The 23,744-nt window shown below is 41.0% G+C and overlaps 1 protein-coding gene across 1 annotated transcript in view; it reads right to left on the bottom strand.

The window, feature by feature from the left end:
• The window catches only part of EIF5B (eukaryotic translation initiation factor 5B), a 411,763-nt gene that overhangs the window by 13,867 nt on the left and 374,152 nt on the right, over positions 1-23,744 (bottom strand). The window contains exons 22-23 of the mRNA XM_053707685.1: positions 6,592-6,730; positions 3,814-3,975 (exon numbers count right to left, since the gene is read on the bottom strand). Of these exons, the coding sequence (XP_053563660.1) occupies positions 3,814-3,975; positions 6,592-6,730 (301 nt within the window). The remainder of the gene's footprint in view (positions 1-3,813; positions 3,976-6,591; positions 6,731-23,744) is intronic.

Consider the following 23,744-nt stretch of genomic DNA (forward strand, 5'->3'; position numbering starts at 1 on the left):
ATGGGGGCCGCAGTTTCATGCGGTCTTGGGAACTGGAGCAGACTTTTTGGAATGTTTGTTTTGACCCAGAAGTGTTAGACTTCCAGGATAATTTAGAGTAGTCAGATCTCTGAAAAGAGGAGGCATCTTTCCGAGACTTAGATTGACGAAAGGTGCAAAAACGCCCTGCAGATCTAAGCTTACCCATATATTTTTTATCCTGGGGCTGAAAAGCTCCCTTAACCCATGTAACTGTGGCAATAATAGCATCCAATCTAGACCGAAACAGAGATTTACCTTGGAAGGGGAAAGAAAGCAGTATGTGTTTAGAAACCATATCAGCAGACAAAGACTTAAGCCACAAAACAACTAGCTAAAAACATCAAAAGCAAAATTCTTAGCATTGATGTAAATCATTTCCACTGCTGCTTCACAAATAAAAAGAATTTTCTGTTCTCAAGAGATTAATACGATCCTGAATCTCATTCTGAGTGGGTTCCCCAGAAACAAGTTCTGAGACATTATCGCACCACACAGAAGTGGCAGCAGCGACACAGGCTACACTAACTGCGGGCCTAAACATAAAAATTGAAAGTTGAAATGATCACCTATGAAAAACTTCAAGTTTTCTATCTAAAAAAAAATCATTAAAAGAGTAACTATCCTCCAAAAGAATAGTAGTACGTCAGGCCAAAGTAGAAATAGCTGCATCTACCTTAGGAGCAGTCTTCCAAATCTCTGTTTTAACAGAAGGGACAGGAAATATAAACTTGAGAATGGAACAAAGAATACCTGACGTCTGCCCTGCCTTAGGAATTATTTCAGAAACTGCGGCTTTGGAGCTGCCTTAAAAAAATTATAAATCCTCTTAACAGGTTGCTTGACTTTAACAGGATTTTCCTCTTCCTCTAAAGCAATTAAAACGTCCTGTATTGATAGCAGGGTCCTGAGACTCAGAGACACTATCCTCAGAAAAAAGAATCCTCAGAGTCAGAAACTCCACCATTATAAATGGGTAAATTAGTGTGGCTACTCCTAAGGGAGTAAATCCCTGAAGGGCTAAAGAAGGACCACCTTCAAATCCTTACAAACGTCTACGCTTATCAGCTGGAGGTAAACAAGTTAAAACCTCACTGAGTGCATATAATCCTTAAACTTTGAAAAAAGTTCAGATGAACTCTCCTGGAAGCAGCTTTCACATGGTATAAACCCTGTTTAAGATAAGCAATAGACTCAGCACATGAGGTACAAAGCTGAACAGGACAACACAAAATGGAAGGGGTAAAAATAGAGGATCTCCTTTCTAGATGATCAGCTGGCAGATCAGAGGCCTGAGCTGCATCAGTTTGCTCCATAGTATCAGTAAACAAGTTGCTTAAAAAGGCATGCTCTAATTTACTCCTATTAAATTTTCTTTGTTCTCTTGCTATCTTTATTTAAAAAAGCAGGAATGAAAAGCTTAGGAGCCGAAGAATTGTAGGTTCAGCACCCTGGATAGCGCTTGCTTATTGATGGCTACACTTAGCCACCAATAAGCAAGCGTAAACCAGGTTCTGAACCAAAAATGGGCTGGCACCTAAGCTTTACACTCCTGCTTTTTAAATAAAGATATTGCAATTCCAAACAAACAATCAGTGTCCAGCACCTTTAAAGTTTAGTGGGTGCGCACTATAGGGTCCTGTATGAACCCAAAAACAGATAAAATATAAAAAGATAGCAGCACCACTCTGTAGTAAATATATAATTTATTGGAACATCACCACAATGTGTCATTTTGGTTATGTTCCAATAAATTATATATTTACTACAGATTGGTGCTGCTATCTTTTTGGATTTTTTCTGTTTTTGGGTTTATTGCTGCTAACTTTTTGGATTTTAAATAAAGATAGCAAGAAAACAAAGGAAAATTCATAATAGCAGTAAATTATAAAGTTGCTTAAAATTGCATGCTCGATCTGAATTATTGGGTTTACTATCCCTTTAATAGAAATCATTGCAATATTTATTATTATTTATCTATTTAAAGGGATTTTACTTTAAGCTGGCTGAGCATCATGGGAAATGTAGTTCCTAAAGAAAATGACTGAGGAACATGGAAATTGGGAGGGATTGAAGGCTCTTGTGTGTTAGGGTGTCTCATGTGATGGCTCGTGGACTTTCACCATCCGATGACAAAAAAAATAAAACTATAAATCAATCAAACCTCTGCCGTGAACAAGATTAAACAGTAAATAAAGCATTTTAAAAATTTTTTTAAAAAACTATTCCCTTATCAACGTCAGGAGATAAAGAAAAATCTTCAATAGATCCGTTCAAAGACTGGTCAAGAAAGAGAAAAATACTTAACAAAAAAATACAACATTCCACTGCAAAGGACCAAGGACCAGCAGGAACATTTAGCTGGCACTGGAGTAGTGGTGCACTGGTCCACTGGGCAGCATTGCTTAAAGGGACACAGTGACCCCAAATTTTTTCTTTCGTGTTTCAGATAGAGCATGCAATTTTAAGCAACTCTCTAAATTTACTCCCAATTGTCACATTTTCTTCCTCCCCTTGTATATATTTTTTTGAAAATCAAAAATGTAAGTTTAGATGCCGGTCCATTTTTAGTTAACAACCTGGGTTGTTCTTGCCGACTGGTGGATAAATTCACCCACCAATAAACAAGTGCTGTCCAGTTCCTGAACCAAAAATTGACTGGCTCCTTAGCTTAGATGCCTTCTTTTTCAAATAAAGATAGCAAGAGAACGAAGAAAATGATAGGAGTAAATTAAAAAGTTGATTAAAATTGCCATCTCTATCTGAATCACGGAAGAAAAAATTTGGGTTCAGTGTCCCTTTAAAGGGGCAGTAAACTTAAACAATGTTATATAATTCTGCACATAGTGCCGAACTATATAACATTAATTTAGTGCCAACTTTATACTTCAAAGTATTTGAAAGCTTTTTAATGCCAAAGTAGAAATTTGTAGAACACCGCTCCTGGCTCTGTTGAGTCAGAAGCATTTTGGAAACAAGTCCTGAGGTCTAATGAAAGTAAAAAATAGCTCTTCATTCAAATTACAAAGAAGGGTTGTTTGTTGAAAAAAAGGAGAAGCATTTGAAGAAAAGAACAACTTCCCAATGGAGGTGGATCTATTATGTGTAGCAGTTGTGTAGCTGCAAGTGGCACATGAAATAATGTAAAGGTAGAGGAGAATAAAGCATAAAGTGTCAACTAATCCTGGAAGCTTATCTCCCACAGTCAGCAAAACACCTGAAGCTGAAAACAGATTGGAAATTTTAAACATGACAATGATCTGAAATACACCTCAAAATCTTCCACAAACTACAAAGCAAAACATTAAGGTTTTAGAATGCCTTTGTTACGCATTAAAAAGTGCCCAAATATTTGCACATGCATCCAAACAGTTAAATTCAACATATTTCTGTACATTTTAATGCAGTTACTGTTTATCTGCTGAGTGAGTTTGTTCACTGCAGAGTTAACTTCCTTTCACTTAGAACCTCAACAAAATATGTCATTTGGTTGGCGTGCCCAATATTGTGCATACAACAGGACTAACACAATTTCTAAAACTTGCTCAGTGGCTCTGAAAGTAAAATTCTAATTTTGCCCTCTGTTTAAAAAGAAGCCTTGACCAGAAGTAGCCACAACTTCTGCTAAGTTTAAAAATGTAAGGCCTTGCCATACTAAGGTCATTCACAGATTTTATAAAAGGGAGCTTCTTCAGCTTTACTGTAATAATTTGAGCATAATGTTGTATTAACATCTATATGAAAACTAAAGATATCAGATTCATATTAGAGAGGAGGTGTTGGATAAACAGTTACCTTGCTAACAAGCATATCTGTAGCTTCAAAGTGCCTTCCATACATCTTTGGTGACTCTCCTGGAATAGGTTCTATTTTAATGCACACTTCCTGGCCTTTCTTTGCCACATCCACTTGTTTGTGGTTAATTTCTATGCTGGTAACTATTCCAATCTCTACAAACTGTCAGAAAAAAACAACAATGAATGATAAATAAAAATAAAGGATTTTTTTTAATATAAACATTTCTTGCTGCAAGTTGTGTTAGTTGGACTGTCTTAGCCAATAACCATCCATCAAAACATAAACCCTTCCTTTCAAAATGTACTTTTCTGTGAGTACAACAGCTAGCAAAAAAACAAAAGGAAGAATATATCATAGGGTAAACGGCAGACATTTTATAATCTGCATAGGTAAGGCTGTAACACTACTGTGTTTAGGAGTCATTTTTGTTATTTTTTTTTTTAAAGGGCTATGAAACAGTCTGCTTTGTTGTAATAAAAAAACATTAAGCAGTGGTTTATACTCAAAGGGATATGAACCACAAAATGTTCTTTTGTGATTAAGACAGAGCATATTATTTTAAAACGTATCAAATGTTCTTCCATTATCAAATTTACTTCATTTCCATGGTATGTTGTGTTGAAGAGATACCTAGGTAGGCACCTGGAGCACTAAATGGCAGGAAATAGTGCTCTTGCAAATGGATAAAAAATCTTGCAAAACTGCTGCCATATAGTGCTCATGAATTGCACTGGCTTATAAGTTTATGTCCCTGCTTTAAAAAAAAAAAATACCAAGAGAACAAAAGAAAAATTGATATTAGTAAATTACAAAGTTGTTTAAAATAACATGTTCTTTTTGAATAATGAAAGAAATATTTTGGGATTAATAGAAATCATTGCAATGTGTATTATTAATCATTTTAAATGTATTTTACTGTTTTTTTGTTTTTAAACTTCATTTGTGAAGTGTCCATTACTTCCTGTCACAGCCCTACAAGGAGGCTGGGGTCATTACAGGAAGGCATAGCTTGCTTGATATCATAAAATGACTAGAGTAACATGAGCTGATTTTATAAATAGGGAGTCAGGTTTGTCTATGCTCAGAAGAGGCAGAATGCAACATAAGTTGCCAACATGTCAGCTCTCTTATTTCCCTGAGGGCAGTGGCTACACTGAGAAATTGTGCTCAAGTTCTTTGCAAAATCTGTTTTATTTTATGAATCAACACATTTGTTTTTAGTAAAGGAGTTGAATATACCTTCAGTGTTTTAAGGAACTTTCTAATTTACTCCTATCAATTTTTCTTCATTCTCTTGGTATGTTAATTTGAAAAAGCTTAGTAGGCTATTAAATACAGTGGACACGTTATTTTTGCAGGCTATAGTCCTGAAGGATTAGACTAACACATTGGGACTGCAGTGCTGGCACTAACGCACTTTTTTAGGGATTTGGACTCATACATAATTTTATGTATAACTTATTTATTTTTAATTTGATGTTAAATCGGATTGTGAACAAATAACAGTACTTAAAGGGACAGGATACCCACATTTTTTCTTTCATGATTTAGAAGGAACATGCAATTTTAAACAACATTCCAATTTACTTCTATTAGCTACATTTGCTTCATTCTCTTGATATCCTTTGTTGAAAAGCATATCTAATTAGGCTCAGTAGCTGCTGATTGGTGGCTGCACATAGATGCCTCGTGTGATTGGCTGACCCATGTGCATTGGTATTTCTTCAACAAAAGATATATAAAGAGTTAAACAAATTCGATAATAGATGTAAATTAGAACGTTGTTTAAAATTGTATTCTCTATCTTAATCATAAAAGAAATATTTTGGGTTTCATGTCCCTTTATGCTCCTTTGCACTTCCTGTACTGTGCACATCATCCCGGTCACATGTAGTATAAAACTATGTAACACTACCAACTAAAAACAAAATTGATTGATATTGTACTATATGAAAGGTTTCTGTAAATGAACATTTCCCTTCCAGGAGATGCTGCTCATGTCTTGGCACTCTCTAGTAGTCTTTATTGGTGTAACAATTGTATTATTGGCGGAAAATTATGCCGTTATGGCGGGGAAAGTTAAATGTTTAAATAAAAGACTAGGCAAAAATATAATTAACTATACTTCAGAATTATTGCAATGGTCACGCATACTATTTAAAAGATATACATCATCAAATGAATAATGAAAGATGTATGGGGCAATTAGTCACATTGAAATTATTCCACAATGTAATTAAAGGGACACTAAACACAATTTTTTTCTTTCATGATTCAGAAAGAGCATGCAATTTAAAGCAACTTTCTAATTTACTCCTATTATCAATTTTTCTTCATTCTCTTGCTATCTTTATTTAAAAAAGAAGGCATCTAAGCTAAGGAGCCAGACAATTTTTGTTTCAGCACTTGTTTAATGGTGGGTGCATTTAGCCACCAATCAGCAAGCACAACCCAGGTTAAGAGCCAAATATGGGCCGGCTTCTAAATTTACATTCTTGCTTTTCCAATAAAGATAGCAAGAGAATGAAGAAAATATGATAATAGGAGTAAATTAGAATGTTGCTTAAAATTGCATGCTCTATCTGAATCATGAAAGAAAAAAAAAAAATGGGTTTAGTGTCCCTTTAATTTAAGGACTAAACTTGTACAGCATGAATTATAAGGAATATAAATTCTACACAACATTCCTTAGGCTACAACTAGAAGAGAAGGTATGCAGGATATGTTATAATCACTGACAAATGTAAAGCCTGAATGTTTAGGAAAATTACTTACACCTTTACTAGGTACACATATTGGTGTTCCTTGCTTGAGTTGCCCGGCTTCCATCATCACTCCCATAACGATTGGGTCCCGTGAATTGAAAATAAATTGAGGAAGGATTCTAAATTTACATGGAAATACTGCTATATGCCTGGGTAAATACAGGGGGAAAAATAGATTACAAAAATATAAAATTGTGCAAAAACACCATTTAAAAAAGCATTAACCCTATGATAAAAGCTCTATTCTACATAATGCAGAAGATGCAGACAAGTTTTGAGCAACCAATTCTAGAAAAGTTATAATTTTATTGAAAACAAGAATATTGATGGTTAGATAAAAGTTGTATGCCTATTTGAACAGGAAGAACCTGTATACTCATCTATCGACGATACAACCTTTCTTTAAACATTAGTTTAACATTTCTCCAAGTTGCAGTACAGTGGAAGGAAATAAGGCCACATGGGACAAACAACCACATATAATGTTAACAGTAAGGAGCTCCAGCCTGATTTAATGGTACACCCAAGTAATTGTGGTTCTTTTTCTGTAAAACAGGTTCCTGTATTCTGCTTTTCAGGTGCGTCAGTGCCCACCAATAAAGCAGTGAAAGTTCTACTTAACTGCCAGTGAGTAATAGTTCTACACTGGCATGCCCTTTCTAATCATTCAAGATCAACAAAATAACTACTTAACATTTCATGGAAAAAATTACCAAGTTTAGATGAAGAGCAAACACTTTGAAGTTGTAATATACAAAAACTTAATTATGCACAATAAAGCAACTTTGCAATAATACTTGCATAATTTATTTTGCCACTGTTTCCTGTAATTTAAAAGGGACACTAAAGTCAAAATAAATGTTTATTATTCAGAAAGAACATGCAGTTTTAAGACACTTTCCGATTTATTTCCATTACCAAATGTTGCACAGTCTTTATATTCACACTTTCTGGGGAACAAGATCCTACTGAGCATGTGCACAAGCTCACAGGGTATACATAATAGTCTGTGATTGGCTGATGTCTGTCACATGATACAGGGGCCCGGAAAATGGGAGAAAAAATAAAAAATTGAAAAAAAAAATACCACTTATTTTAATTCAGAGTGTTACTTCATTGTCTTTTTATTATGTACTTGTTAATTATGAAATTCTACTGCATTGAGTGATCCTTTAAAGTGATGGTAAATCCAAGCGTAAAACAAACGCTAGGATTCACCATCACTTAAAAAAAACTCACCCTATCTATAAGGAAAGTAGATTGCTAACTCTGCGGCTTTCAAATGAGGTGATGTTTCCACCTCTAGACCAATAGCCGTGCTAGGATGTCAGTTGACACGCACGACTATTGGTCTAGAAAGCACTGTGCCGTGGGCAGCCTAAGCCATGGAGTTAGCAATCTACTTTCCTTAAAGATAGGGTGAGTTTAACACAGTTTTTTACGAAACAATGACTTAAACTGATGTTTATTTTTAGTGATGGCAAATCCTAGCGTTTGTTATACGCTTGGGTTTACCATCACTTAAAGTCTGAAAATTCTGTCCCTAATTTGCAGTTTATCTTATCTCTGCTGAAGCCAAGCAATGGAAATGTTTTTGACTTTTCTGGACTCTTAAATAAGGAATGTGGTGGGTGGCGTTTGCCCATCAGAAAACAATTGCATCAAACGAAGTGTTAATCTGTTCTAATAACATTCAGACTATGCTATGTTCTATTATCAATGCAATTTTTTATTACAAAGTATTTACTGCCCTTAAATAATGTTCATTCACATAAATAATAGGATTTTTTTTAATGTTTAGAGAGGATTGTAAAAGATTGTGTGTAACAAAGCAAAACATAAATTATGACTTGTCAGATAATTTCCTTTCCTTCGATACAGGGAGAGTCCACAGCTGCATTCATTACTTGTGGGAAATACAGAACCTCGCCACCAGGAGGAGGCAAAGACACCCCAGCCAAAGGCTTAAATAGCTCCCCCACTTCCCTCATTCCCCAGTCATTCTGCCAAGAGAACAAGGTAACAGTAGGAGAAATATCAGGGTGAAAATTAAATTTAGGGCTGCCCATCAGAGAACACGGGCGGGAGCTGTGGACTCTCCCTGTATCGAAATAAAGGAAATTATCTGGTAAGTCATAATTTATGTTTTCCTTCTTAATTTAGGGAGAGTCCACAGCTGCATTCATTACTTGTGGGAAATTATACCCAAGCTACAGGACACTGAATGCTAACGGGAGGGAAAAAGAAGAGGCGTCCCAAATCTGAGGGCACCACAGCCTGCAACAAACCCATGCTCCCGAAGCTGCTTCAACAGAAGTAATAAAAAAAGAAAAACAATGTTAAGAGGACCAGATAGCCGCCCAACAATCAGAACCATAGAGATTTCATGCCACAGACCCAAGACGACGTCACTGCTCTTGAACTGAGCCATAACCTCTGAGGAGGCTAGTGTCCCACCGACTCCTAGGTCAAGCGAAAACACACTCCTCCACTAACAATTAAGAAGGCAACTAAGCCTCCATAGTCCAAAAGAACATAAAGGCAAGATTCCCTGAAAGGGGAAAAACCCTCTTCCATTTAGAAAGGAAAATTACATAAACTAATAATCTTAGGGAGAAAACCCTAAGAAAACTCATAAACAGCCTTAATAAAGAGGAAACTCCTTTAAGGAGTACGTATTGTAAGACTGCAACATAGGGACCATGGCATGTAGAATACAATCTACAGACAGAAGAGATCATTGAAGAAGGAATTTAAAGACCACCTCCTGCACGGGTAGAAAAGTAACCCAATGCAACCCATGAAAATAAAGACTAAGCTCCAAAAAGGAGCAAATAAAGATACCGGCCTGACCGCAGTGCCCTAGCTAAAAGAACGAAACGCCTGAGAGTTCAATGAACCTCTGGAACAGAAGAACAATCATGGAATCGAAAAACTGCTTGCAAGCCCACAATCAAGGAGTAAGGACTGCTGCTGGATTCAACCCGCAACCTACCGCATGCTAGGCAGCTAAGTTACCCATCAGGTTATGACAGCTATCTGTCCAAAAAAGGACTGCTCGAGCCAGAACCCGCTAGGAAGGGCCTTCTCCAGCTCATCCTGGAGGAAATGAAGAAGACTCCTTAAAAAAAAAAAAACTATCTAGGTCCTCCCTACAAGGGTGGTCCTCCACACCTATGATAGATGACGAGGGACCAACTACGCTCCAACGGAAAGGATCATAGCCTTTCAAAAACCCCTCTCTAGGCTAAGACCAAGCGACCTCTCGCAATCCATCTCAGAGGAATAAGATTCCATGATGTAAAAATATCCCGACCCCGCAGATCCCTGCAACAAGGTCCATGGAGTCGAAGCCCCCTTAACCGAGATACGAACTCGGACATAAATTGAGCAGTCAGTCTTACTTGATGCTAGCTTTCGCTAGTATTGAACCATCCCCAACTAAGAGTAACATGGCCACAAAGAAGAGGGATCCAATAGTTCAGTCTGAAGATCCTTGATTAAAATCTTCTTAGGGATGCTATCCGACACCAGAAGCACATTCTGGCAGAAAGAACAGAAGCTGACCTGGTTCAAAGCCCAACCTTCTGCTTCAGAAGCGGTGGAGCTAACCACTATGCCACATCTCTCTGAGAACTCAAGAGGAAACCAGGGATAGGTAAGGATGCCTGATCGGCTTTCCCAATCAGATACCGACCCTTGAAGCAAGACAAGATAATAGGGAACATCCGTTCCTGAAGAGCCCGCTCATATAATGGATTGCTGACAAACAGCCGTAGTGGGCCTCCGCCCACCACCAAACAGGAGGCCCTCCCATCTATGCAGTAGGAACTCTCTATTTCCAAAAGGGGATCTACCCATCGAAAGGTCCCAACTGGTACGAACCCAGAAGACTAAATCCTCAAGCAGAATGCTCGGCTGAGGAACCATAGGAATAAAACGGAAGGAACTCCTGATCCACGGACCCCCATAGGACACTCGCTCCCCACAGGCAGCGAAGCGACAAGCCAAAACCGTCCCGGAAGAGCTAAGAGAAACTCGCTCAAGACAGACAGATCTGAACGGAAGACAAGGGATTGATTCCCCCAACTGGTATTCCCTATAAGTCTGTTAAGACAGATTTAGAAAAGAAACAACGCCATGCTGAAGAGACTGCCTCGGCTGGCCAGCTCAACCTCCACTCCAGTGCCAACAAAGACCAGAAGGTGGACTGGAGGGCATATCGCAAGATCTCAGGAAAAAACTTCCTGTCCGTAAGACAGAACAGCATCCAATAATATACCCTGGTGTCTACACCAGAAACTCAAGTCTAGATCCAACTCTAAGGATCAAAAAGAGACGAGAAAATCCCTAAAAGTCTATTAACAGTCGACGGTAAGAAAACCCAAAAAGCTAAGACCCGGAAGCTACTGTAAATTCTGGAGCAGGATACTGCTACATTAAACCCCAGATCCCAAAAAGGACCAGAAATGAGGTTTGCTGGAAGAAACGGTTCCTAAGAACCGGATTTGCACAAAAGGATGAAATAGGAAAGACATCCTTCTACCTGAACAAAAGAAGAGAGAACCTTACATTCTCAGGTAAAAAAGAGAACTAATAAGCTCTTCTTAACAGTCATAGAACCCAATTAGGACGGGAATCCCCCCCCCCTTATTGGATCATACACCAACAGTGGGAAGAAAATATTCCCACAGTGCAATAGATACCGAGACAATGACTCCAAAAGTCACCCGAAAAACTTCCCTCTCTCTGCCAAAGACAAAATCAAGAGAAGAGAAAACGGCCCAAAAAAACAAAGCCTAGCTCCGGCCTCTAGGACCCCTAAATCCATATGATCCAGTATCAAGCGCCCATCCAAGATATACCTAAAACAGGTCCAGCCTGTACTCTAGTATAGAGGAACCCGATGTGCCTGGACCGGAAGCTGAAAAAAAAAACTCCCTCTCTTGCAAAAGGAAGGAGCAGACTTAACACTAGTACCCAAAACAGGTACTGCCTGTCATCTAGGATACGATGTATCTTCTAAAACACTCCAGAGCTAAACAGAAATTCTTAAATTTTAGCAATGCTAGAAAAACTGAGAAAAATCAAATTAAAAGATTATAAGCCCCGGGGCTTAAATTTTGTCTCAAAATTATCGGGGGACCCCGAACAGAGATCTAGATGCTTCCACCAGAAGTCTACAACAATCTTGACTATTTAAGTCAATAGTATCAAAAATCCCATGTGATGAAACGTCTTTCTAAGAGTTTTTATAACAACCCAGAGCTCTAAAAACTGAAAACTATCCGGTTCGGAATAGAAGGCAAAAAGAAAATAGGCAAGCACCCAAATATGATAGCTGAAAAGGGAGTGTGCAAACAAAAAACAGGTCCAGCCTGTCACACGACACAAACCCCCCATAGAGCTCGGAACTGGGATTCTAATAAAGAATAAAACAAAATGTAAATCAATATGATAAGGAATAGGAACTCCATCCCTCTCCACTAGTCAAGATCGTTATCTGATTTAGAGGACAGAGATTCAACTGACGGATCAGTACCGGGAACCTCTAACATCACTAAAACCTCTCTCAGAAGTAAATGCAGGAGTGCCAATCTAAATGCTAAGCCCTCCGCAGTTTGAGGATTCAAGTCAGTAGACTCCGACCCTTGAAGCTCTACCTCTAAAGCCTCAGAGGAAACCGCATCCCCAGAGGACTTATCGGACCCAATCGTCATTTTACACGACGGTCCTTGGTCAGAAGAACCTGGAGTAACCCTTCCCTTGCACGCAGCAGGAAGAGGTAGCATCGCTAAGGCCGTAGAGATGGCCAGGCGGAACTGTGTAGTAACCTCTGGAGGAAACAAAGCCCTAAAAGGCGAAGGGGGAGCGGAAATCGGGAAAACTGCATATGTAGGAACAGAAGAATCTAGGGAACACACATGACGGATGGCTCAGTGGTCTCTGACATTCTAACATTGGTTGATGAGAACACCCTATTGCGGCATACAGAACACAATTGAGAGGGCTGGGATACCTGGGCCTCCTCACAATATATACTGGTATCAAATTCTGTCTTGGAGGGATCCCCCTACAAAATATCAGAATCCTCCATAACTCTCTAAGTTAAATTATCGAAAGAGGAAAAAACAACTGGAACCTTATACTCCCAATGGCTGGGGCACTCACCACCTCCTATGACCCACACATGTAGAGAAGATGCTCCTCTCCGCAGACACCCAGTCAGGAATCGGAAGCGGGAAATAAACATGACCACTCCCGGTCACATGGTGCTCATGCAGGACTGCCCCTGCTAGAAAAGGCGTGCCAGCTTAATAAAAAACTGCACAGCTCTCAAAATGAAAAAACTTAAATTATGCTTACCTGATCATTTTCTTTTCTTCAGATGGAAAGAGTCCACAGCTGCATTCATTACTTTTGGGAATTCAGAACCTGGCCACCAGGAGGAGGCAAAGACACCCCAGCCAAAGCCTTAAATACCTCCCCCACTTCCCTCATCCCCCAGTCATTCTGCCGAAGGAACAAGGAAAAGTAGAAGAAATATCAGGGTGAAAAGGTGCCAGAAAAACAAAAATAACAGACGCCCCACAGAAAAATACGGGCGGGGAGCTGTGGACTCTTTCCATCTGAAGAAAAGAAAATTATCATCAGGTAAGCATAATTTAAGTTTTTCTTCATAAATGGAAAGAGTCCACAGCTGCATTCATTACTTTTGGGAAAACAATACCCAAGCAATAGAGGACACTGAATGCAAAAACGGGAGGGTACAAGAGGCGGCCCATTCTGAGGGCACCAGGCCTGAAAACCCCTACCCAACAACATCCCGCTTCGTCCGAAGCAGAGAACAACTTTGAAAAAGAAAAGGAAAAGGCCCAAGGACCCTGACCGCAGATAGTCCTCAAGCCTTGCTAGAGACCTCAGGAACTAGACTCGACTGAGTCAGCCTCCAGGAGACACTGTCGCCCAGCAGACTGTCTCCAAATAACACACCACTTACTAAAGAAAGGGCACAAGCTAACATATTCTTCCACAAGGAAGAAAAGACTTGGAGAAAACATGAATGTTCTTGTAAAGCGTGGCTAATCCCCCTAAAAGGGACACTGAACCTAAATTATTCTTTTGTGATTCCAATAGAGCATGCAATTTTAAGCAACTTTCTAATTTACTCCTATTATCAATTTTTTCTTTGTTCTCTTGCTATCTTTATTTGAAAAAGAAGCCATCTTTTTTCTTGGTTCAGGCTCTGGTCAGCACTTTTTTTATTGGAGGATGAATTTATCAACCAATCAGCAAGGACAACCCAGGTTGTTCACCAAAAATGGTCCGGCATCTAAACTTACATTCTTGCATTTCAAATAGAGATACCGAGAATAAAGAAAATTTGACAATAGGAGGAAATTAGAAAGTTGCTTAAAATTTTATGTTTTATCTGAATCGCGAAAGAAAAAATTTGGGTTCAGTGTCCCTTTAAGGGACTCAAGGCGCTGCTCATCTTATCAACCTCGAAAGGAGGAAGGCTGAGTAGACCTCGGCGGGGATCGAACAGCGCAGCGTAGCCACAGGGCATTAGTATGCTGAGCTAGCATAAGGAACTCCAGACCAACAGACCCCAGAAATACAGAAACCACGGGAAAAGGCTTGGAGTCTGAAAAAGAGAGGATCTTCCCCTAACACAGTGAAACCGCACTCTAAAAAGCAACTGAAGACGAAGGTCCCCAAGTCGCAAAACGGTAGCTCAGAATACCAAAGTATTGAGAAACAAAACCTCGAGCACCAAGCTCAGATAGGTCTGACAAACACCACCTGAAGCAAAAACACTGCACGCTGCAGTCATGTAAAAATGACTCCGAAACTTAAATACTTGCAGGGCAAGCAGAAAGCAGCTGAAGATAGGATCCTTCAGATTGCTAAGTATCCACTAACCAGCGGATAACGTTGCAGGCTATCTAAGAGCCGCCAGTCCTTCCCACAAACCTTGAACATGGAGAAAGGAGAAACCTCGAGGCTTACCGTAGCTCAAATGCTCAAATTTAGCAGAGCAACAGATTTCAGATCCTGCTTCAACACCGGATCAGCCCAAACAACAGACATGTCTGATAGACAGAAGGGCCAGAAAGACCCCAAACACAAGCCCCCAGGGAATGGAAAGAAAAAGGGGGGACTCACCAACCCCAACAGAGCCTGGGTGCCAACCCAATCCGCTCCTACAAAACAAGGCACTCCAAAGGAGAACCCCCTGGGACCTAGAACAGAGAAAAGTGCAATAGATCCGTAGGAAGATCTGTCACAGCTCTCTTAGACAGTCTTTACATAGAGAGATCAAATTCCAACAGGTGGAACAGAGCCCACAGAGCAGCAGATGCTGCCCCATACAGAAAAAAGTCACCTGATCCAACCTCCTACACACAGGGCAGGACAAAGACCCTCCAGGTAGAGCAAACCCCATCTCATAAGGAAGACAAACTATCCCCTCAAAAGGGAAGGGCACAGATAAGAACAGCGTACATGTCCACAAGACATGAAGCCATAGTATGATCAAAACACGGACTGAATGAAAAAAAATTATCCAGACACCACTGTTGACCCAACAGAGAAAAAACTCCCCATAAAGAGGAGCACACTCCGTTCGAAGGACAAGTTAAAGACCTTAAAGTTTATAACCAGTACCCGAAGGTGGATGTGAACTCTGGCCTTCCTGCTTGCAAGCCCAATGAGCTAGCCCCTATGTCGCAACATAGGGTCCCTGAAAAAACTGGGTTGTCCGGAACCAGTTCACAGGATCATAAGTCTCCAGACATCCAAGAAGGATCCAAGACAAGAACCCTGCACCCAGAATCGTCCTAGAACAAACGACACCCCCAGGGAACACAAGATACCCCGTTTGAAGCAATCAGACGCACAGGGGATGAAAACCGGGAAACCCGGAGAACGGGTACAGGACTCACTCGTAATTCCCAGCCCAAAAGGAAGAGAACACCCTAAGCCGGAGGTCAACACCCCCCCTAAAAAGGTGCTAGGCCACAACAAAGTCCCGCAATTTCTCTAGAGCCCAAAGGCCCCAAGGGCAATACTAAAGGGAAATGAGAACGAGAACAGAGTCACCCGAAAGAGAGTAGTAAGAAAGGCTAGTCTCCATAATCCTTGCAGATTAACGTTCCAGAGAACCACACCCAAGGGAGAAGAATGCAAAGCATCCCGAAGTCAGGCAGAAAAACATCCCCTAAGCAAAAAGCTTGGAAAAAGAGACAATACCTCCTATCGCCCCTGATATGGAGACAACTAACTCCTGAAGGAAGACAGAGCCTCACGGCCTTTACTTCCTAATTAAGCGGCCAAAACCGCCAGAAAAACCAGACGAAGTCCAGAAAGTCTCGACCCAAAGGAAGAGAACTTCTAAAAGGAACAAAAGGACACTTCCAAAAAGACCATGAAAGGCAAAACCGTAAGAACGGCGGTATGAAGGACCTAAATCCTCCAAGCCTCCAAACTCACAACAGGAAGGAACACTCTAGCTCCCGGAAAAAAAACAAGGGGCCCAGAACTGTCAAGGCCACATAGAGTCTCCCCCTAGATGGAGGGAAAAAGAACAGTCAAACAGACTTTTGTAAACAGTGCAGCCACAAAATCGCGAGTATCAATTCCAGAGAAGAAAGTTCCCGAAGGAAACATCACACCACAACATGAGCTTTAGACCAAATAAAAATCATCCTCGCCGGATAAAAATAAAAAATAAAAAATAAGGCAACCCATAGGTTATCGCTCAGGAAGACCGGACAGACCCGCAGGACCAGCCCAACAGAGGTCCGAGACTTCCAAGCTCAGAACTGGAAAAGTATACACAAATAACAAAGACTATAAGATTACTTCATCCACTTATGTCTATGCATGCAAGCCAGTCGAAGATTGAGACTGAGAATCCCCAGACCCATTAAGAGTATACCTTCGGGTACTCGGATTTGGCAGCAACGCCAAAAACATGCCTTAGTAGAACACGAAGGCATGCCAGTCTATAATGAAAGGTGCAACATACCTCCGCCGGGACAAAACAAAACACTGGCCCCGAAGGTTGACCCGCTGAGGCCTCAGGGGCAGTCGCTCCTCTGGAGTGCTGAACTGGACCAGGCAATCCCACATCTGACGAGCCCCAGTTAACAGAACACAGACAATATCGTAAGCACACTCCCGGGAGGTGCAGATGCACCAGCGCCAAACATATGGCAATGCGGAACCGTGTCGTAACCTCCGGTGGGAACAGGCCACACTCCCTAGAAGGATAAGTAGCGTTTGAGTTACCTGCATGCGTTTTAAGAGTTGGTGGCAGGGAACTCGTCTCGTGAGAAATAGAATCTCCAGAGACGGATGGCTCAGTGGGCACCTGATTCCCCAATCCCGAGGAACAGAGCACTCTAAAACAGCATTCGGAACATAAATGATGGGCCTGTATCAACTGGGCCAATTCATATTCTTCAAAAGAAGTAGAGTCTGAATCAGAGACATCCGTCTCCAAAAAATTAGAATCCTCCATAACTGGGACACTGAATAAAAATTGAACCAATAAGAAAAATCTAAACGGCACCATACACCCCCAATGGCTGGGGCACTCACCACCTCTAGAGAACCAGACAACAGCGGACCAGGATTTCTCCGTCGCCACACGGTCAGTAAAGCGGAAATGGGGTTGCAAGGTAAACTGTGCAGTCCATGCAAAAGTGCGCCTGACCTTAAAGGCCGCGTCACTAGACACAGGCCGTTATGTTCCAAAACAGCCATGAGCTGAAGCAACACTTCACAATAGCAGAGAGAATCACATAACAAACATGATTATAACCCCCTATTCAATAACCCCCCTCAGGAGATATTAACCCTTAATTTCTAGATACAAAAAGGAGCCTCACTGAGACCCTATGTTAAAGTTATCCCTGAAAGGTTGTAGCCCCACTCGGATAAACAGTTGTAATTACAGTACATCCATGATGAAAGTAAAATGAAACGATCTTACCAGGAATCTACGCCGTGGAACAGGAACATGGCCCTTTAAGTGTGACAGATAGTAGCGTCACATCTGCCATGGACTTGAGAGAAAAAAGCAGGCAGCGAAACTCGTCAACGCTGATTGATTGTGGAGCTTTTAATATGAGTCGGAATGGTTTCGCAGAAAGACTCTCCCTGCATCTCCGGACTCTTTCACCCATGCTCTCACTGAGGGGCTCACAGGACCACTTAAAACTCCAGTCCCATGCCGAAGAGTACTACCCTCAATAAGAGACTATCGAAAACTTCTGACACTTTTCTGCCAACCTCCTGGGATGAAAGGCAAAGAATGACTGGGTGATGAGGGAAGTGGGGGAGGTATTTACAGGTATTGCAGCTGTGGACTCTTTCCATTTATGAAGAAAATAACCTGTACGTTCCGTATCAGCCTATGAGCCCAAACGTTCTTACACATAAGCAGTCGAAATCACATAACAAATATGATTAAAAACCCCCAGTGTTCAATAACCCCCCTCAGGAGATATTAACCCTTGATTCCATAAAGATAAAGGAGTACCACTGAGACCCTGTCTTCTATCGTTAACATGTGTGTAAAAATGAAACAATCTTACCTGAATCTATGACGTGGAAGAGCAACACGGTTCTTCAAGTTTGACAGATATTAGCAGCGCCTCTGACATGGACTTGAGTGAAGAAAGCAGGCAGCTGATTGCTTAAGGAGCTGTTAATATGAGTCTGGATGGCTTTGCAGAAAGACTCTCCCTGCTTCTCCAGACTCTAACTTTCATAAATGCTCTCACTGAGAGGCTGACAAGACTACTTAAAACTTCAGTCCCATCTCGGAGGGCAGATACCCTTCCTAAGGAACTACTCCGAAATCTTCTGACACTTCTCTGCCAACCTCCTGTGATGAAAGGCAAAGAATGACTGAGGGAAGTGGGGGAGGTATTTAAGCCTTTGGCTTGTGTGTCTGCCTCCTTCTGGTGGCCAGGTTCTGTATTTCCCACAAGTAATGAATGCCGCTGTGGACTCTCCCTGTATTAAGAAGAAAATCCCCATATAGGTGGGTATATTGATCTGCCAAGAAAAATGGGATCAACATTGATCCAGGTAATAGGACATTATTTCTAATAGCATTTTATTTCTTAAACAACAATCTTTTTTTCCCAAGAGCTGTCTCAGCAGAGGCAAAAAAAGAAAATTTATGCTTACGTGATAAATTTATTTCTTCTTAGACACGATGAGTCCACGCATCATCTTCATTACATGGGATATTCAAAGTGAAAATGTATCAAAGCACCAAACAAAGTAGGCTGGGTCAAGGATCAGCACAACAAATACCAATAAGATGAGATAAAAGTGAATAAAAGTACAGTTTAATACAATAAAATACAATCATGATATAAATATTGTAAACAACTTGTTACAATTCGATTAAAATGTGGTTACACTCAAATAAAAACAGCAATAATACATGGATCCATGTTGCTCGTAAAATTAAAAATATAAAAACATGTTCCTGAAAGAGCTTTCAGGTTGCGCAATACAGAGAATAAGTGTATGCGGAAGATTTGGAGCTTGTGTGACTAAAAAGGGGGGCACTTAGTGATGGCTCCAATAGAGCGGCGGACTAGTGGAAAAAAACGGATAAGATTGCCGGATAAATCTACATACAATGACAATCTCTCGTCTAACTAAGGTGTGCGATGCGTGATATATAATGCATAGTGGTAGGTGAGGCAAATGCTGCAAAAACGAGTTTATTTGTGACGGGGACAAAATAGTCCCGGCTCACACCATAAGTTTTACTTATGTGTTTAAGTTTCCAGAAACGTATTAATAATGCAGATAAAACTCCTAGATTAATATGGAGCGTAACAAAGATTTCTTAGATGAGTGCTTTGGATAAAGAACGTGAGCAAGTGGTGTAACAGAAATATCTGGAAAGAGTGTGAACAAATAATAATAAATAAAATCAGCGTGTGTGTAGTGGATAAAAGAACGTGACGGTGGTTATTAAAGGTGAGTGTACTCAAATATATAGATGCACGGGTGAAGCTAAAACACAAATCACAACGCAAATTACAATATTGGACAAAAAACAATAATGTGAAGTTAGTGGTCACACTGATAAAAACGTAGGAATCATTTAAAGCACAATAAATTGACAAAATACATATACAACTGCACAGAGGATCTCCGCATACACGTATTCTCTGTATTGCGCAACCTGAAAGCTCTTTCAGGAAAATGTTAGCGCTGCAGAATCTTTTGGCGCTCTACAAATAACCGATAATAATAATAATAATAAAATGTTTTTATATTTTTAATTTTACGAGCAACATGGATCCATGTATTATTGCGTTTTTTATTTGAGTGTAACCATGTTTTAATCGAATTGTAACAAGTTGTTTACAATATTTATATCAGGATTGTATTTTATTGTATTAAACTGTACTTTTATCTCATCTTATTGTTATCATTGGTATTTGTTGTGCTGATCCTTGACCCAGCCTACTTTGTTTGGCGCTTTGATACATTTTCACTTTGAATTGTTAACCCCCTATTGGCAACTAGGTGCCAATCCATCAGAGCTAGAGGTCTGTTTTAGTTGGCGCTCTGTAATTCCCCTCCATTTACATGGGATATTCACTTCCTGGTCAGCAGGAAGCAGCAAAGAGCACAACAGCAGAGCTGTTAAATAGCTCCTCCCTTCCCTCCCACTCCAGTCATTCGACCGAAGTTAGGAAGAGAAAGTAAAAGCCAAGGTGCAGAGGTGACTGAAGTTTACAATAAAAAACATCCTGTCTAAAAATGACAGGGTGGGCTGTGGACTCATCGTGTCTAAGAAGAAATAAATTTATCAGGTAAGCATAAATTTTCTTTTCTTCTTAAAGACACGATGAGTCCACGGATCATCTTCATTACTTATGGGATCCAATACCCAAGCTAGAGTAAACGGATGATACGGGAGGGACAAGACAGGATACCTAAACGGAAGGCACCATTGCATGAAGAACCTTTCTCCCAAAAGCCGCCTCAGCCGAGACAAAAGTATCAAATTTGTAAAATTTTGTAAAAGTGTGAAGAGAAGACCAAGTTGCAGCCTTGCAAATCTGTTCCACAGAAGCTTCATTTTTGAATGCCCATGAGGAAGCAACAGCCCTAGTGGAATGAGCTGTAATCCTCTCAGGAGGCTGCTGTCCAGCAGTTTCGTAAGCCAAACGTATAATACTATTCAGCGTAAACGAAAGAGAAACAGCCGTAGCTTTCTGTCCCCTACGTTTGCCTGAAAATACCACAAACAAAGAGGAAAACTGGCGAAAGTCTTTAGTCGCCTGTAAATAAAACTTTAAAGCACGAACTACATCCAAATTGTGTAAGAGCCTCTCCTTCTTAGAAGGATTAGGACACAAGGAAGGTACAACAATTTCCTGATTAATGTTCCGATCAGAAACAACCTTGGGAAGAAATACAAATTTTGTACGTAAGACAACCTGATCCGCATGAAAAATAAGGTAAGGTGGCTCACATTGTAATGCTGAAAGCTCAGACACTCTATGAGCAGAAGAAACTGCAACCAAAAATAAAACCTTTCAAGATAACTTGATATCTAAGGAATGCATAGGTTCAAACGGAACCCCTTGAAGAACCTTGAGAACTAAATTAAGACTCCATGGAGGAGTAACTGGTCTAAACACAGGCCTAATTCTGGTTAAGGCCTGACAAAAAGACTGAACATCAGGGACATCAGCTAGACGCTTGTGTAACAGGATAGATAATGCTGAAATCTGACCCATTAAAGAACTTGTAGATAATCCTCTCTCCAATCCTTCCTGGAGAAAAGATAAAATCCTAGGAATCCTAACTCTACTCCAGGAGTAGCCCTTGGATTCACACCAATAAAGGTATTTACGCCAAGTCTTGTGATAAATCTTTCTAGTGCAGGCTTACGAGCCTGAATCAAAGTGTCTATGACTGAGTCAGAAAAACCTCGCTTGGCTAGAATCAACCGTACAATCTCCAAGCAGTCAGCTTCAGAGAATCTAGATTTAGATAATGGAAGGGTCCCTGAATCAGAAGGTCCTTTTGAAGCGGAAGCCTCCAAGGAGGTAGAGACAACATCTCCACCAGGTCTGCATACCAGATCCTGCGAGGCCAGGCCGGTGCTATGAGAATCACTGAAGCCCTTTCCTGTTTGATCCGGGCAATCACTCGCGGAAGGAGAGCAAACAGAGGAAACATATGTTAGATTGAAGGACCAAGGGGCCTGCCAGAGCATCTATCAGCTCCACCTGAGGATCTCTACCCGTACCTGGTAAGTTTGGCATTCTGCCTGGATGCCATGAGATCCAACTCCGGCTGAACCTATTTGAAGATCAGACTGGAAAACACGTCCGGATGAAAGGTCTGTCTGCTCAGAAAATCCGCCTCCCAGTTGTCCACCCCTGGGATGTGGATTGCAGACAGACAACAAAAATGGGCCTCCGCCCACTGAATTATTTTGAAAACCTCTGTCATCGCCAAGGAACTCCTTGTTCCTCCCTGATGATTGATACAGGCCACTGACGTTATGTTGTCCGTCTGGAACCTGATAAACTGAACCGAAGCTAGCTGAGGCCAGGTCAGGAGAGCATTGTAGATCGCTCTCAGTTCCAGAATGTTTATGGGCAAAAGAGACTCTGTCTGAGACCATATCCCCTGAGCCCTTAGGGAGCCCCAAACTACTCCCCACCCCTGAAGGCTGGCATCTGTTGTCACAATCTCCCAGGATGGTCTGCGAAAACATGTTCCCTGGGAGAGATGATCTAGAGACAATCACCAAAGAAGAGACTCCCTTGTCTCCTGTGCCAATAGTGAAGGGACAAGTCCAAATAAGCTCCGTTCCATTGTTTGAGCATGTCCAACTGCAGAGCTCTGAGATGAAAGCGAGCAAACAGGACGATGTCCATTGCAGCTACCATCAAACCTATTAACTCCATGCACTGGGCCACAGAAGGACGAGGAGAAGATTGCAGAGTTCGACAAGTATCGATAATCTTTAAATTTCCTGACTTCTGTCAGAAAAATCTCCATAGACAGAGAGTCTATGATGGTCCCTAGAAAGGTCACTCTTGTATGAGGAACTAAAGAGCTCATTTCTAGATTCACCTTCCACCCGTGTGACCTTAGGAAAGCCACTACCAGGTCCGTGTGTGATTTTGCTAGCTGAAAGGACAGCGCCTGAACTAGGATATCGTCCAGATACGGCGCCACCTCAATGCCTCTTGAACGAAGCACCGCAAGAAGAGACCCCAGATACTTTGTGAAGATTCTGGGAGCCGTGGCAAGACCGAAAGGAAGAGCCACAAACTGGAAATGCTTGTCTAGAAAGGCAAACCTTAAGAACCTGTGATGATCCCTGTGAATGGGAACATGCAGGTACGCGTCCTTTAAATCTACTGTTGTCATAAACTAACCCTCCTGGATCAAGGGAAGGATGGAATGTATAGTTTCCATCCTGAAGGATGGCACTCTGAGAAACTTATTTAGACTCTTGAGGTCTAGAATTGGTTTGAAGGTTCCTTCCTTCTTGGGAACTACAAACAGATTGGAATAGAATCCCATACCTTGATCTTGAGGTGGAACAGGAACGATCATTCCCAGAGCTAAGAGGTCTTCTACACAATGTAAGAAGGCCTCTCTTTTTGTCTGGTCTGCAGATAACCTTGAAATTAGAAACCTGCCCCTGGGAGGACAAATTTTGAACTCCAGCTTGTATCCCTGAGACACTATTTCTATAGCCCAGGGATCCTGAACGTCCCGAACCCAGGCTTGAGCGAAAAATGAAAGTCTGCCCCCTACCAGATCCATTTGTCTCGGATCGGGGGCAAAACCTTCATGCTGTCTTGGAGTCATTAGCCGCCTTCTTGGATTGCTTACCCTTATTCCAAGATTGGGCGGGTCTCCAATTAGATTTAGCTTGTTCCTGCTTAGTTGAGGGAGAAGAGGAAGAGAATCCCTTGAAGTTGCAAAAGGAACAAAAATTACTTCCTTTCTGCCTAATCTTTTTGTCCTGAGGGAGAAGTTGACCCTTACCTCCCATAATGTCAGAAATAATCTCTTTCAGCTCAGGACCAAACAGGGTCTTCCCCTTGTAAGGGACAGCTGGAAGCTTTGACTTAGATG

This window comes from Bombina bombina, chromosome 3, assembly GCF_027579735.1.
Source record: "Bombina bombina isolate aBomBom1 chromosome 3, aBomBom1.pri, whole genome shotgun sequence".
Lineage (NCBI taxonomy): Eukaryota > Metazoa > Chordata > Amphibia > Anura > Bombinatoridae > Bombina > Bombina bombina.